General features: G+C 45.8%; 1 protein-coding gene across 1 annotated transcript in view; it reads right to left on the bottom strand.

Annotated features, from left to right (window-relative positions):
* Positions 1–3,387: 3,387 nt before the first annotated feature.
* Positions 3,388–16,792, bottom strand: part of EXOC4 (exocyst complex component 4) — a 771,568-nt gene continuing 758,163 nt past the window's right edge. The window contains exon 18 of the mRNA XM_080666468.1: positions 3,388–5,100. Coding sequence (XP_080522594.1) covers positions 4,863–5,100 — 238 coding nt within the window. The 3' untranslated portion in view covers positions 3,388–4,862. The remainder of the gene's footprint in view (positions 5,101–16,792) is intronic.

The raw sequence follows: 16,792 nt of genomic DNA, 5'->3' as shown, positions 1-16,792 counted from the left end.
ACTAAAGCTCTCAAGTTCTATCTGGCTCTTGTGAATCCACAACAGGTGAGTTAGAGAAGTGAATTGATGTTGCCGCTGAACCCCACATAGGAATGAAAAGACTCCCCTCCCTCTGCCACCTTGTGGAAGGTTATCTGTGGCTGCTCCCGAAGCCTGGCTCCAGTATCCCCAGAGGGCTGGGAGGGGACAGTAAGTCACTTGGGAAACTCCCTCAAGCAGGCTCTTATTCTGAAAGGATCAGGCCTTGGGAAAGGACCTTGGATCTCCCAGTGGCAGGAAGGAAATGAGAAGTTGGCTTTGGAGGAGAGAGGGGGAACTGTCTAACCTGGAATGTTGGATCTCCCAAAGCTGAGGAGAGGCAGCTTGTAGATTCTATGGTGCCTGCCAGGGGGCAGGACCGGGGTGGGGGTGGCTGAGGGGTTGCCTGTGGACACTGGGCATTGCACCTGGAGCCCCGAAGCCTCGAGACACAGGGAGGACCTCTGGATCCGAGGGCAGTGGCATCCAGAGCGGGGGTGACAGACAGAGTGATCAGGACACACGGGTGATGACACCATGTTCACTGCCATCTTCCTGACCTGCTTCAGCGGTGGATACAGGCACAGCCCAAAGAAAGGCAGGCCACCCGCCTTTCCAGGAAACCACAGAAAATTACTGAAGTTGCTGAGAATGGTAAGTAGGAGCTCAGAGTAGATTTAGAAAAAAAGGGACATTTTTCTTACCTTGGTTTTGTAGAGCAGTAGGAGTTCCGTGTGACATTCTCAGCACAGGTGGGAAGTGCAACAGCAAACTCAGGCCCAGACAGGTCACCATGTCTGTTACGGCCTGGTCCCTGCAGGGGGATGGAGCCTTCCGAGTTGACTGAGCTGTGCACAGGACATTGGCAGGCAGAGACATACTCACTGACGGCTAACAAGGAAGCAGGCTTGAGGAACCAGAATAATATTATTTATTATGTGTGGAACATTTATGATGTGCCAGGCACCGAACTTCTCTTTTACTTTACTCGTAACTGTTGGATAGGAGCTATTATCCCATTTCTCAGATGAGGAAACTGAGGCACAGGGCATTTATTAACCTGTACAAAGCAAACCCCTTGTAAAAGCTGAGGTGACATTTGGAGCCAGGTCCATCAGATTCTAAAAGCAGATGGAGGTGTCAGACTATCAGCCAATGTCACTTGAAGCTCAAAGATAGCAGGTAAGGTCCCCTCCCCTTACCACATGGGATGAGGGGGTTTGGCTCAGAATAGGGAAGAGAGGGCTTCTGAGCATGAACTCTGGCACTGGCATCTCTCTGGGGCGAAGGCCTTAATTTGAGCCTGTTTCCTCCGTAAAGGAAGGAGGATAAGATCTCAAAGGATACCATGAGGATCAAATGGAATAATGTGGTAAAGCACTTAGCCCAGCATCTGACAGATGCTCAATAAATGATTTCTAAACCAACATAATGGCAATCATACAATAAAAGCAACAGCGAAAACCAGGCACTAATGCTCCAGGTCTAATGCATTCCTGGAGTCTCACAGTAAGTAAATCCTGTGACGGAAAGCTTGGCCTCGTGGGTAAGTGTGAGGTGAGGCAATGCCAGTTTTCCTCCTTCTGGGGAATCTTTGCAAAGTCAGCGGGAAACACAGGCCAGGTTTCTATTGGGATAAAGTGTAGTGGCACTACGCTCACTTGACAGCCCTGAGCCCCCTTATTTTTCTTTTCAATTGTGTGAACGCACAAACACTGTACAATTTAAGAACACACATGAAGCTGTTACAGGCCACTGCTCTCTCCGTCCCAGGGATGCCCACTCCAGGTGAGTGAGTGTCCTGGCAGTCTTTCTGATCACAGACATCAGTCTTTGGCCCACGATGTTAAAGCGATTTCTTAAATCACACAGGTTTCATCACGCCCACACCTAGGTCCGCTAGCAGAAGCTCTTCTCCAGGGTTGGCATCTTTTTTAAAGACATTTCCAGCACCCTTGCAGTGGCTTCTGCATCTCATTACGTTCTTGGTAATTAGGTCTCATCACACCCCAGCCCTGTGGCCGCCTTCCTACACCTCTGCAAAACTCCAGGCGGGCCCCTGACTCAGCCCACGAGGACACCCTCTTCCAGCTGTGTATGCCTCACTCCAACTCCCACTTCAGAAAAACACTCCGCTGCCTCCACATCTGGCCATTCATTAAGTACTTCTTATAACAACTGTGCCTCATTGAGACAGGCTCGGGGCCTTTGCTGAGCCCGTCCCTCTGTTTCCTTGTTCTTGGACCTCATTACCCTCCCTCCCAATTGTGACCAGTTTGTCTGACGTCCCTGCCACGTTAAGACGGTTGCTCCCAGGTGTATATTCCGCAAACACGCTGCTTCTCAGGCACAAGCTTGTTGCTCAGGATGCTCCTTGCTTCTGTATCCTGCCAGGATAGCCGTTTTGCTGGTCTTCTCAGATCTGCCCCCGGTGGAGTGAGTCCAGCTGGCCTGAGTCCTGTCACCCTCTGTGCTTTACTGGGAAATGTGTGTCCCCTGGTCCCGGGGAGGCAGCCATAGCGATATCTCAGAGCAAGAGTCCTGAGGACAATGGCCTCTACTCAGAGTCCGTGAGGCAGGAATCCAGTTTTTCCACCAACAGTCACGGGTGAACTTCAGGTGCTGTGTAGCCAGGGAGGGGACAGTGAACAGTGACATACAGTCCTGAGCTGCGAGAGGGCACAGCTGGGAGAGAGCAGCAGAGGGTTGGGCTGAAGACTTCAGTCTTCAATCCTGCAAGGTGAGATGCCTTCCGAAGTGAAAGAAAAGCTGTGGCAGATGGAGAAGGAAAAAGGGGGCCTGGGAGGACAGTATCAGAGCGGAGGTTGTACAACTCTCCATCAGGGTGGAAGTATAAGCTCCGTGTGACAGGAACTGTCTCTTGCTGGCCACTGCATGTACCCCATGCCACCCGGCCTGTGACAGGCAATTACACCTTTGACTGTCTGAGTGGAGGCATTAGTGCAGACATCCATGGGGGTGACCCGACAGGGAGAAATCATCAGGATCAGTTGCCAATTCAACTTGGCTGTGCTTGAGGATTCTTCCCGGGCCATCTGAAACGTAAATCAGTGCCAGTCAGGCTGAGGAAATATTCAGACAGGAGGTCCCGGAGAGGATCTGGGGCTCCAAGGACTGAGGACACTCAGCAGGGGGCAGTGCCCCAGGTGGAGGACCCCCAGGTTTCTGAGTTACTGGCCCCCTCAAGGGTTGTGCTGTGGGAGCTCAGCCGGTTCTCATACGCTGGCCTATGAAAGTGATGTGTGTTCTCGTGTATAGAGCCAGCCCACGCCCACCAGCACTGGCACATAGATGGCTCAGGAAATGTTTGTTGAATAAAGAATACAAGAAAAACAACACACCACGTTTAAGCTTCTCAAACACTTTAATTTTCTTTTGTTCCCACCAAGACCAAGGTTGTACAAACAGGTGTCAAATTCTGGACCATTAGGGTGTGAGGAAGGACCACGTGCATCAAAGTCCCTGCTGCTCTCCCTCCCATGTGTGTTCAAGGTGTGTTGCAGCCAGTGCACGCTTTCTTCTGTGACAGATCACCCAAGGGTGCCAACAGCACTTGGCGACCCTGGGACAGTGGTGAGGCCATGTGGCAGGAGCAGTAAGCACTCATACCAACCAGGAACGTTTCAGAAATGGACTCGGCTGGCTGGCACACGGAGGGGGGATGCCATAGCTGCCCCTCTTCCTAGCACTCAGCTGAGCAGACGGGCTACTTCCTAAGGTGAGAAAGACCAAGGGGCTCATAGGAGGGTAAATGAGCACCTAAGCATCGCTCATACCCAATGTGCCCAGTGAGATGAAAAGTTTTCTAGCTGTTATTTTCTCAGAAAGTGCGGGGAGAAAATCAAGAAGACGACTGAATCACCTTTCATTCTGCCATTTTTGTCATTAATTTGATGGCTCTTGGTTTTGATACAACAGCAGAAATAAAAATTAAAAGGTAAAGACCAACTCATAAGCTGTGGACGAGCCACTGCATATAAAAAACCTAGGGCATGCCTGGCCGGTGTGGATCAGTGGTTGGGCATCGACCTATGAACCAGGAGGTCACAGTTAGGTTCTGGGTCAGGGCATATGCTCAGGTTGCGGGCTCGATCCCCAGTAGGGGGTGTGCAGGAAGCAGCCAATCAATGATTCTCTTTCATCATTGATGTTTCTATCTCTCTCCCTCTCCCTTCCTCTCTGAAATAAAACAAACAAACAAACAAACAAAACAAAAAAACCCCCCCCACACAGAGGGCTCTTTCCCAGCTCGGAGGTGCTACTGTTCTGCTCAGGCAAGTTTGCTGAGAACTCCATCCAGCGGAGAAGCCACTCACTCATTTGATCTTGGCAACCGAGACAGAAAGCAATGCACATACACTTATTTCACTGAACTGAAAACTGACAAGGTCAAGAGGGTAAGATTCCTACTGTTCCTGTAAGAGAACCTGTGAAGCAGATTTAGGAAGAGACTGAGGCTTAGGTAGCAGCCTGCCTCCCAAAGACTGCTGGGCATCAGTAACTTGTGCATTTATTTTCTCAGCATCCCATTGACACAACCTTCCTCCTGGTCCCACCCAAGTCCCTTTGGAATTGACCTCATCAAAGTAGACGTTAAATCAAAACATTCTGTACTGCAAACTCCCTCTGGAGTGTATATGAAAAGCCAAAACTAAAGAGGAAAAAACTTTACACCTTCTCTCCACTAAAGCATCTCTCCACTACGTCAGCTCAGAATATACCAAATAACATGCCAAAGAAAAAAATAAGTGTAAGTTTGACTAAATAACCAGAAGTGACCACCCCACCCCTGACCCCACACAGTACCCCTCCAAACCCCCCCGCTACACCGTGGTTATCTTCTTATCCTTGGTGGCCTGCTTGATGGCAGCCTGCTCGCAGATGATCTCCTTGAGCCGCTGCAGCCTCGTGTTCTGGGTGGTCTGGTCTCCCACGCCCGTCTGGCTGCGGTGCAGCAAGGTCAAGGCATGGATGTACTCCAGCTCCGTGTACTTCACGCCCTGGTCCACCACCAGGTTCAGGAGCTCATCAGCCGTGTTGTACAGCATCTCGTAGTACTGCCTGAGGGAGGAAGAAGAACACTGCTCACCATCTCCTGAGCGATCTGTGTGGCTTTAGTGGTCATGCATCTGCTGTTTATAAATGACTTGGTTTATCTATTCGCTAAACGATGGATCACTGGGCGTTGTTCTGGGCCCTAGGAATATGATGGAGAATGAGACAGACCCGATCTCTGTCCACTTGGAACTCACTGAGCTTCTTCATGACAATAGGAAGCCCTAGGAGATCTCACGTCTTTCAGAGTCCAATCAAGACTTCCTCCTATTGTGCATTTACCTCCAAAGAAAGAAAGTAGGACACAAAATCAAGAGGGAGAAAAACAATCATCGGGTGGGCAATGCCAACAGTGTTTGTCTCATTCAGTTCTTCACTCATTGCAGGCTCTGTGCAATGCTTGGTTTTCTCCTCTGTAAAGTGGGATAATAATAGTACCTACCGCTTAGGGTTATTGGAAAAATTAATTAATCCATATAAAGCACCTAGAATGGCGCCCAACACAATTATACGTGCTCCATAAACATTAACCATTAGAAATATAATAACAATAATGTATTAACAGTACTGCAACAATGCTAATCTTACCTAATAATAGACAAATATGTAAATTGACCGTATCTCCACTATGCCCACAACTAATCAGAGTGAGTATGTAAATTAGAAGGCCAAAGATGGCGGCCGCCCAGCAGCTCCGGGCGCGGAGTGAGTGGCCAGGTGGGGCAGGACGCCTGCTATGAGAGGGAGGGCGGGCGGGTGAAGGGATCTACAGGAGCGGAGTGCCACAGTGAAGACAAGACTGCAGACTCCGGAGTCTGCAGTGAAGACGAAGATGGCAGACTCCAGCCGGAGTCTGCAGCAATGACAAAGATGGCAGTCTGCAGCGAAGATGGCAGACTCTGGCCTGAGTCTGCAGCAAAGACAAAGAAGGCAGACTCTGGCCAGAGCAAAGGCCTGGGTCCCGGTTACCGGAGGAAAACCAGTGCTGGAAAGAAAGCATATTGCACGAATCTCTTCATGCAACGGGCCTCTAGTAGTATATAATAATGAGCAAGCTATGGTCTCTTTCCTCAAATGGCTGAGAGACAAGTAGGAAAGGTAATGAAAAGCAGAGAATTAATCATTGCATTTTTGCTGACAAGTTCATTTCCATGTACTGTCATTTACCCTCACTGCACCTAGTGAGCTATGATTATCCCCTTTCTCAGATAAGGAAACTGAAAGCACAGAGGAGTTAGGGGGCTTGCCCATGTCACAGAGACAGTGAGTGACTGTGCCGGGATAGGAACCTGGGTTTCTGACTCTCAGTCCAATATTCTTTCTTCAAGGACACAGCTGAGAAGAACATGCCAAGTGCCACGAGGAGGAAGGGGAAATCACACCTCGCTGAGGGGCGGGTGAAGAATCCAGGAAGACTTCATGGGGCAGAGCCCTGCCAGGCAGGGTTTACAGGGAGGCAATTCCAGATCAAAGGAAAAGAGAAGAGCATGAGCAAAGGCAGGGCAGAGGAGCCTGGGTAGCCTGCAAAGTGTGGCTGAATGACGGGGAGTCGCAGGAAAAGCAGGAAGTCAAAAGGTAGAGAAGGGAGTCTGACATCAGGCTAGTTGAGTCGATAAAGGGCCCCTCCCCCACTCCCAAGGCCCTGTGGAGAGCAGAGGCGCCATTCCCAGCCCATCTTCTGGAAGATTAATGAGATGGTACGCAGAGTAGTCGGAGAGGGTACTTGGCCAGGATTGAGGGGACAGACCAAGGCAGCGGGTTCAAGGCACCTCAGGGTGGAAGGGATCTTGTGTGTCTATCAGGACCCCCTGCTCAGAAATCTTTACTCCTGGGCTTGGGCCTTGGATTTGTTTCTTCTTCATCAGGAGAAGCTTGAAAAAATGGGTGTCCTAGGGAGAACTAAGCCCTCCTGGGGCAAGGAAGGCCATCTGGGGTTCCATAAGTTCAAGAATGTTTTACAAATTGCTCGTACAATGAGACTGGTCAGTGAGAGCCCTGGTGTCTTCACACGGCTATTTCCTTTTCCTGATCTGCCAACCTCCTGTTCTAAATAAAATACTGTTTAAAAAAGCAATAGGATAAGGAATTCTCTTTTGTGACTATGTCCTGAAGAGTGGTAGGAATGGAAAGTGCTCATCTTAGATGGCAAGTGCTTGAGTGGCTCCTGGCAGCAACTCGTTCAACATCCTTGTGCAGGGTCCTCTTGGAGCCAGTTCTCTGTAGTGGTTTCACATGGGTGTTCAGTTTAACCTCATGGGCCCACGTATTCAGGAATCAATGCTCAAGGACAGTGGTTGGCAAACTCATTAGTCAACAGAGCCAAATATCAACAGTACAACGACTGAAATTTCTTTTGAGAGCCAAATTTTTTAAATTTAAACTTCTAACACCACTTCTTCAAAATAGACTTGCCCAGGCCGTGGTATTTTGTGGAAGAGCCACACTCAAGGGGCCAAAGAGCCGCATGTGGCTCGCGAGCCACAGTTTGCCAACCACAGCTCAAGGATAACCTTTAATGCAGGCAGAGGCACCGCTGAGAGAAGGGACGTGTGCTTTCTCACCTCCAGAGGTCTCAAGTCAGAAACTTGTTTGAAGTTTCATGTTAAGCATAAAATCCACGTGACCTAGTCCCCCTGTTGTTGTAATTTAAAAAAAAAAATTACAAATCTGTTGTAATTTTAAAAAACTAATTTAAAAAGACCCAATGTTGTAGGAAGAGGCATCATATTTACCTGGTGGCTTTATATGTCCTCTGGCTTCCTCCCCATTTGAACAAATGAGGCCCTCCTTAACTAATGCTGTTTCCCTTACATGCACAGGTGAGCCAGGGACTGCCCATTTATACACTGAGTGGCCAGATTATTATGATCTCTGAACGTATAATAATCTGGCTACTTAGTGTGCATATATATATATATATATATATAAATATATATATATATATATATAGCCTGGTGCATGAATTCGTGCATGGGTGGGGTCCGGCCAGCCTGGCCAGGGGGAGGGGACATGGGTGGTTGGCCAGCCTGCCTGCTGGTCGAACTCCTGGTCGAGGGGACAATTTGCATATTAGCCTTTTATTATATAGGATATACACTGAGTGGCCAGATTATTATGCGTTCAGAGATCATAATAATCTGGCCACTCAGTGTAGAACTAACCACACATTTAAAAATGTCTCAGGAAGAACACATGTTCAAATCTAGATCTACAAATGGAATGAGAGAGAACTGGGGCCCGAGTTTCTTTCAAAGCTCGAAGGGACTAGGTAGCTGCAGTTCTACACTGGAGGTTCCCACACTGCAGAGCACCTGGGGAGTGTGGGAAAAGTACCGGCTCTGAGGCCCCTCCCCAGGTCCTCGTATTCCCAAAGGTTCTGAGGCAGCGAGGAAGCTGACCAGGAGGCTGAGCCAGGAGGCTGAGCAGGGTCTGCATGGTGTGGGAAAAGATGCAGAACGCTTCCCATCTCCTTGAGCCAAGGACCAATAGCATTAGGGAAGGAGACAGAAGCAATAAGTGGGCTGTAATGCTTTCCAATGCGATGAAACGGAAAGAATCGGTTTCGTTGTATTATGATGCTGATATTTTCATCATTTATCTTAAGAAGTATCATTGAACCCATCAGATCAGATGAAATTGTATTTCTCTTGAAAGAAATCAGATGAATTGTTTCCAGAGGTGAATGGCTGGTTTTCTACTGAGACCGCTATTCCATGCTGGGAGCAAACAACAAAAGGAAGAGGCCTGGATTTCTAGTCATGGGTCCCCCAGTGTGATGAGTGATAAAGGACATGCCACCCAAGTCCTTAATGTTGCAATATCCTCTGTGCAATGAAGACCTTTATAAATCCCAGAATGACACTCTGGCGGGGACTGAGAGACTAAAGGAGTCCTCAGGAGCCTCGGATAAACAGCGCCCCAGAATTGCGAAGCTGAGTTATTAAACAAAATTGACAGGTAACTGATGGTGTATTTTCTGTAGTTAGGGGAAAAAAACTCCCCATAACCACGATGATATATTAGATCATAAAGAAACATAAATATTTAAAGACAGAATGAAATTCATTCATCTTTCAGAATAGTACCCAGTCGTAAACGGTACTAAATCAGCTCAGCAGTGGGAAGGTGGAGAAAGGGTGCCACAAGGTGCCCTGAGGAGAAAATAGGAAAGTGCCCCAAACTACACAATTAGAATGAGCTTCTATGATAAACATTGCCATGCTGAAATGAAATCATGCAAACCAACCGGGATAAATAATTTATCAGCACTTATTGAGGCCTCAGGAAAATGAAAGCTTGATCTTTTATCACCAAGTGTAAAAACAGCAGCCCTGGCTTCCCAGGCACGTTTTATGGTAGACAGCACTTGACTTAGCTGCCGGGATGGGATTGCATGCTGCCTTGAGTTTGAGATGCTTGGTTTAGAGCCTTTTGGCTCATGACTTGTGGAGTGAGTCTCTCCATAGCCCATAACACCACAGGGCCAATGGCTAGACCTGGACCAAATGTCCTCTTCTGGAAACCGGAGTCCATTGTCTTCCTGATGGTGGGACATCTTGTGAGAGGAAGTTCCCTCTTGTGCACACAGTAATATTAATAATAATATCTACCTTTTGGCTCCATTAACACAATCTACCCTTGGGTGTAGGTACTGCAGTTATCTATTATTATTTTTAAAAATATTTTTATTAATTTTAGAAAGAGAAAGGGAGAAGAGAGAGACAGAAACATCAATGATGAGAGAGAATCACTGATCGGCTGCCTCCTGCACGCCCCCTACTGGGGATCAAGCCTGCAACCTGGGGATGTGTCCTTGCCTGGAATCAAACCTGGGAACCTTCAGTTCTCAGACCGATGCTCTGTCCATTGAGCAAAACCAGCTAGGGCCAATCATCCATTATTTACAGACTAGTGGCCCAGTGCACGATTCATGCACATTAAAAGGAAATTAATTAGAAGAAAAAATTTAATATCACTATTCGCCTTTTCTCCATAATAGAAGTGTCAACCAAATTCACGATAGACAATGACAGATCGAAACACACATGTGCGATTGGCGCCAGCGAGAGCTTTATATGTATCATGCATGTGTGAGTCAACGTTTATTTTTAAACTTCCTGTGCATGTCATATGTACTGGCTGGCCGGCCAGCCGGACATATGGTTGGTCCCTTAGCCTTTTCTATATATAGATTGCCAGTGCACATCATATGTACCGGCTGGTCAGATGGTTGGATGGATGGACAGTTGGTCACTTAGCTTTTTATATATATAGATGGGCAAACAGAGCTTTAGCAAGTGATTTGTCTGAGGCCCCCGAATGGAGGGCTTTGAACCCTGGACTCACTCCAAAGCCACCAGAATACAGAAATATCTGAAACTGTAAAAAGCAGAAGTACTAATTTCAAAGAATACTTGTGTAGCTAATTCATTTTTAGTATGATTTAGGAAATATGAATTTAATAAAATTCGCATAATGACTCAACTCTCTGCCTTCTATTGCATGGTGGCAATACAAGCTAGTATTTTGGCAATTCAAAATTCACTTCCACACTGCAGTTATAGTTGAATAATAGTGGGCTTGATCTGGGAATTCAGTGCTCTAAACCAAATAACGAAGTCACTTTGTAAATCCAGCATTTAGGACTCATAGGAAAGCTTTTTGGCTTTTTCATTCATTTTGTCACCTCCCTTTACTTCTCCCTTTTTGCCCCTCCAAGCTAGTAATGGACAAGGTGACCTTTCTTTCTAAAAGCTGGCTGCCCTTCTGACTCATTACTTCCGCCAGGAAAAGAGAGAATTAAGTGATTTCACTGTAAAGACTTTCTCATCTAGTCCTGAGATAAAGAGCGTGTTAATGTCAACAAGAGACTTAGGCTCTGAAGCTGACTTTTTAAAGTTTCAAAGGAAGAAAAATTTATCGGAATATAGCGTAGTAATAACTGCTGCTCCTCATGTGCCTTTTAGCCAATGGTTGCGGCATTTTGAACACTTAAATAAAAATCCAGTTGTAGACGTGCCAATGAATTATCAGTTAAAACATTCAACTCCTGTTTTCTTGCTCACTCTGTGATACATATGACAATAAGCAGGGAGATGGAAAGAGAGAAAAAAAAGGAACTGAATAATCTATAAGCTAGATAATCATCCCATGAATAATTGAGAGGTAGTTACAGCAGAAAGACTTAGGGAAATAAATAAACACTCCGGAGATCACCTACACTCAGATGCTAGTTAAGTCTCATCGCCCGACCAGCTGTGTGACCTTGGGCAGATGCTCTCAGCTCCTGGGACCTCTGCTTCCCAAGAAACACAAAGAGGCTAGAGCAGGGGCTGCTTAAGCACCAGCATTTTTGGATTTTAAAACCTTTACAGCATCCTCTGCCTGGTCCTTTAAAATCGTGGGCTTCCGCCAGAAATATCGGTGCTGATTTCCCCAAGCCGTGACTGCAAGATGCTGTAGTGGTGGGTTTGAAAACATTCTGAACCAGTGTAAACTTAGCTCACGGCACCTCCCAGACCACAAATAACCTGGATGGCAGTCCCGTGTGATGGAATACATTCGTTTATTGAAAAAGATAATATGATTGATTGCTCTCATTTGCCTCCCCCTTTGAAGAGCTTAGAGTTTATTATAGACAATACTGAAAATGCTAATCTGAAGCTACTTTCATTTTAGGAATGAGAAAACGAAGACAAGAGAAAAGTGAAAGCATTTTAGAGAGTTGGGGGCAGAATTAGATCTAGATGCTATATTGGGCTAGTTTCTAACAGTCCTGACAACAGGTTGGGCAGGGTTTTGTTCTGACCAGGACACTCCAGGAGAAAAGTAAAGTATGGCCTTTAGAAACATCTGCGTGAAATTCCCTCCCCTTGGCGGAGATCATCCGGGAGGTAAAGAGAGCCCGGAGTGTCGCTGGAAGGCTGGCACGGGCTTCCTCCATGTCATTTACCCCTATTTTCTTCATGTAAAGGGACACACACACACACACACACACACACACACACACACACACAAACACACACTCACACACCAGGGCCCTTCGTCAGTGGACTGTGCTTGAGTGGCAGTCGCCTACTGGCCTGGTTCTGACACTCCCCACGCTGCAGCAGGATGGGGGTGTCTCTCCTGGGAAGACACTAACAGTTAAAGCCACTGGGCTCAGCCCAGCTGGTAATGCATCCTGGTATCTTCCCTAGCCGCAGCCACAGCTTTGCCTTATTTCTCTTAAAACACACACCCACAACCACTCAGCACCAAGGAATTCCTCTGAGACCCACCCCTGGAGAGGGTGACCTCTTCCAAGCTCAGTAACACTTGCTGAAAAGGGGAAAAATTTCTTTTTGCTCCCTTAGCTACAAACTCTGCTCCTCACCTCTGGAACACATTCTACATTTATAAAGAGCTATGGTTGAAGTTTTCTCTTCAACAATGTAAGGATTCATAGTCACTCTCTGCTGCGTCAGATAATTTTTTAAATGAAGTTTTCTACAGCAGGGCTGGGAGAAGATCTGCATTTTAAATTCAGCACAATTAAAACTGTGTCTCTCTGGTCTGGGCACTGCCTTTGATCAAACTCCAGTTGTATGAATGATTATTCCGTCCATTAAGAAGTCTGCTCAACTTCTCCTCCCACTTTGAAGGTTTTAATAAATATTGATCAGGCATATTTCTGTTTGCACTTGCCAAAGCAATTCTGATGGACTCATCTTCTGATGTTATCAAATAATGAAATATGAAAGAGTGAATAGAATTACCCTATTGTTCTGTGATTTTTTATTTAGGTCCTTCATTTTACTTTCATAATTGTGTTTGTCTCATACTCCTGTAAATGTTCTTTTGATTATCAAAGGGTGAATCCAGGTTGGTTAAGGAGAGCTGTTCTGTGCTAAATATCACTTTAGAGAGTCGTTTCCATAAAAAAATAAATTATCTAATAGCACAGGGTGATAAAAGGACCTCGTATTATGCAGTCTGGTGGCCTCAAAACTACATGATTTTTACCAATTAGCACATGACCCTTATTGGATATTTTCTGCTAAACTATATATTCTCATATTAGTGATCTGGGAAACAACTGCTGAGATATGCTGAATAAAAAAATTCAGATGCCCTATGGTTTTTCAGTGTGAAGTAATGAAATGGAATTATTATCTGGCTGGTGTGGCTCAGTTGGTTGAGCGTCGTCTTAGGCACCGAAGGGTTGCCAGTTCAATTCCCGGTCAGGGCACATAGTTGGGTTTTGGGTTTGACCCCCAGTCAGGGAGCAAACAGAAGGAGACTGATCAAGGTTTCTCTCTCATGTTGATGTTTCCCTCCCTCTCTCTCCCTCTCCCTTCCTCTCTCTCTAAAATCAATTAAAAAACTGAAGTGGAATTATCAATAAATAGTGCAAAGAATTTTTTCAAAGGACAACCTAGTATTATTATTACTAGTGCTTAGGAAGCTCTAATAGCATTTAAATGCTAATATAATGCAGAAAGGTATAGTCCTTGTTGCAAGAAGCTTCTTTTATCTGCACTTTAAAAAAATCCAATCCAGGCCCAGATCAACATTATCTAAGGCACTAGGCAAATGCTTTCATTGCAAGTAAGGTAAATATGGGATGACTAGCCAGCCTGCCCACCCATACTGCCCCCAAAGAGTCGGAGGGCCCTAGAGAAGGTGCAGACCCAAGGTCTCTGCTCTAGGTGACTCGCAGAGTTAGTGATGGGATGGAGAAGTGAAGGGTGACAGGGTTGGGTTTCTGTGTTTACAATATGGAGATCCTTCTCCACCTGTGTTTGGGGAGACAGGAATGGACTGCATGGCTTTGATGGGAAAACCTGACCATTAGAGCATCATGCCAATGAGGTCAGAGTAAGGCTGATTCTGGTAGGTGCCAGTTCATTCTATTCTTGTGCCACTGACTCTGCCTCTAGCCAGCAGCTCACAAATGTGTGAAGCCAAGGACTGGATGGGGTTGATGAATAGTTCACTGCAAGCCATTATCACCACCAGGGGTGCTAGATGCAAAGGCTATTCAGCCATTCGTTGGCTGAGTTAGTCAAACCATGACTCCTGACATTTTGGTCTAGTTAGAAACCCTAATCCATGTCTCTTGTTTGTTCTAAGAGATTTCTCTACTTTGCTGAGACAAGAGACCATATCTTTTAGGACTGAAGGGCCAGAAAGGAAAACGATTTTGGCAGAGAAACAAAAAAATCAGCAGATTATTAGAAAAGTGTGAGCATATGCAAATCAGCAGGTCCCAATGGCAAAACTCAGCATGTTTACTAAACCTTTACGGTTATTTATGAAAGAGAGAAAATCTAAATAAAACAAAGCTGCAAAATGAACCACCTGAGATCCAGGGACACGTGACTCAGGATGTCAGTTAAAAAAAATGATAGACTAAATCAGAAGGAGCTAATGGAAATATGTAGAGCATCCAGCAGGGTTTAATTAAAGACCCAAACACTCTGCCAATGGGTAGCATGTGAATCTGGGAGATGAAAAGACCACTGTGGATGATATATATTTGGATGTCAGTGAGTCATTTTTTACAGTACTTCTAAAAATATTACTAGCAAAATGAATTCAGTCTGAATGGCTACCCCTGATAGGATATGGGCTGAAAAACAAACAAAGGGTAGTGATAAAGGCAAACCAACTCCTTCAGAAGAGAAAACAGCTGGCGAATGCTGAGGACACTGGCTTATACCTGACCTCACTTAACACATTAATTAATGTGCAAAAACATACAGAGTGCTGGAAGCCGCAAATGTTAGCAAATGGGGAAAGGCTGTGAACAGCAACAAAGAAAGAGAAATACTGTAAGGATTCCAGAGCTGACCAAGTGCATTGGTGTGGAAGAAATTCCAACCTCCTATATTCCATAACTGGGAGAACCTTAGAACAGCACTGGTAAAAATGGTCCATGAGGGTGTATGTGTGTGAGGTAGAGGGATGTCCCCAGAGCATTTTTTTTTTTTTACTGGTTATAGGGCAAGGAGGTGATGACCATCTCTGTCCTTGTACTTCATAGTATTGGATGGCTTTCTATCATAAGCCACTCAAAAGAAAATCAGAAAAGAGCACCAAATGGGATTAAAAGGACAGAAGGTTGGAAGAAAATAGAAGCATAAAAGAGATTCAGTCCAGTTTTTGCTCAAATGTCAGCTTATCTGTAAGTGAGTGCATTGGGAGGGAGAGGTTTTCCCTGATCACCTTATCTAAAACTAGAGGCCCAATGCATGAAAATTCGTGCAAGAGTAGGCCTTCCTTCCCCTGGCTGCTGGCACCTGCTTCCCTCCGGCACCCGGGACCCAGGCTTCCCTCCTCCAGCCGACTGCAGGCACCCGGGACCCAGGCTGCTTCCCTCCTCCAGCCGCATGCAGGCACCTGGGATCCGGGCTGGCTTCCCTCCAGCCCCGGTTTGGTCAGGAAGGACGTCCAGAATGACATCTGATCTAATTAGCATATTACCCTTTTAATATTATAGATGATACTTGCCCTTTGTCATCAAGCTCTGTCCCTTTTCTGAGTTTTACTTTTGTTTTTAGCTCTCACCTCCATCTAAAAATGTATTTTTCCAAAAATATCTTAAGATATTTTATAAGTATAAAGTACATATAAGTATAAAGTACATATTTGATAAGTATATGTATAAAGCTAGAGATGCGAGGTAAGAGCCTGGATTCAGGAACTGGGGGCTGGACTCTGACTATTGATGTGATTGTGGGCTATATATTCATCTCTCTGTGCCTTATTTTCATTTGAGAAAGGAAATAGTAATGGGGTTGTTACAAGGATCAGATGATGAAGAACAGTGGCTGCAACAGAGTATTTATTACATAACTGTCTGCTGCACCCTTTCGTAGAACACTCAGTAAGAGTAGGGCTGGACTCTGTGTCCCTCCTTGTTACTCGCTGGCCTGAGAACAGGGCCCCGAGTGGTGTTGAATAAATCAAAAGGAATGAATGAATGAGAGAGCCACCAGTCAGGAAATCTCGCTCAGTGGCACAATGCAAACAGTAATCTGATTCTTTGACACTGGAATGGAGGAACTATGTTTAACAGAGTGGCTCCATGTAAGGGCCACAGTACTCTGATGCTGTTCTGAGCAGGAGATGTGGGTAACCTCGACTCTGCTGGATACAAATGGAAAAGGGGAGCACGGAGGGAGAGATGCACTGCTGACTGAAGATCTGCAATCCTCCACTTATCTTTCCTTCTCTGGTGGAAACAGACGTGAGACCTTGGATGTTTCTTGGCCTGTCTGGACTTCAGCTTCTTCATTTACCCCATGAGATGAATAATATCACTTACAGGTTAGGTCTGAGGATGAAAGCAAATGATCGGTAGGACACTCGCTATGTAACAATGGAAAGAACAACTCACTGGTCTTGAACTCTTTACCGGCCACCTCTGTGTTATTTCTTCCTTCACAACTGTATGGGGTATCATATCCCCTACACTGCAATGGTTTTTTATTAATCCTTCCCTCTCCACTTGGAATAAAGGTTTATTTTCTTTCTTTTCTTAAGATTAACCCTATGCCTTTGATCCCAATGCCTCCCAATGCTTTTAGGACCATGTTGAGGTTTGTTTTGTTTCAATTCCTGTGTCTGGTATCTACCCCTGAAAACAAAACAAAGCCAAACAACTAACACCAAATCTTGCACTCCCCCCTCTCATTGTTTCTTTTCTTCTTTC

Source organism: Plecotus auritus, assembly GCF_963455305.1.
Source record: "Plecotus auritus genome assembly, chromosome: 4".
Taxonomy (NCBI): Eukaryota; Metazoa; Chordata; class Mammalia; order Chiroptera; family Vespertilionidae; genus Plecotus; species Plecotus auritus.
Note: the sequence above shows the minus strand (reverse complement) of the source record. Positions and strands in the feature narration are given on the sequence as shown.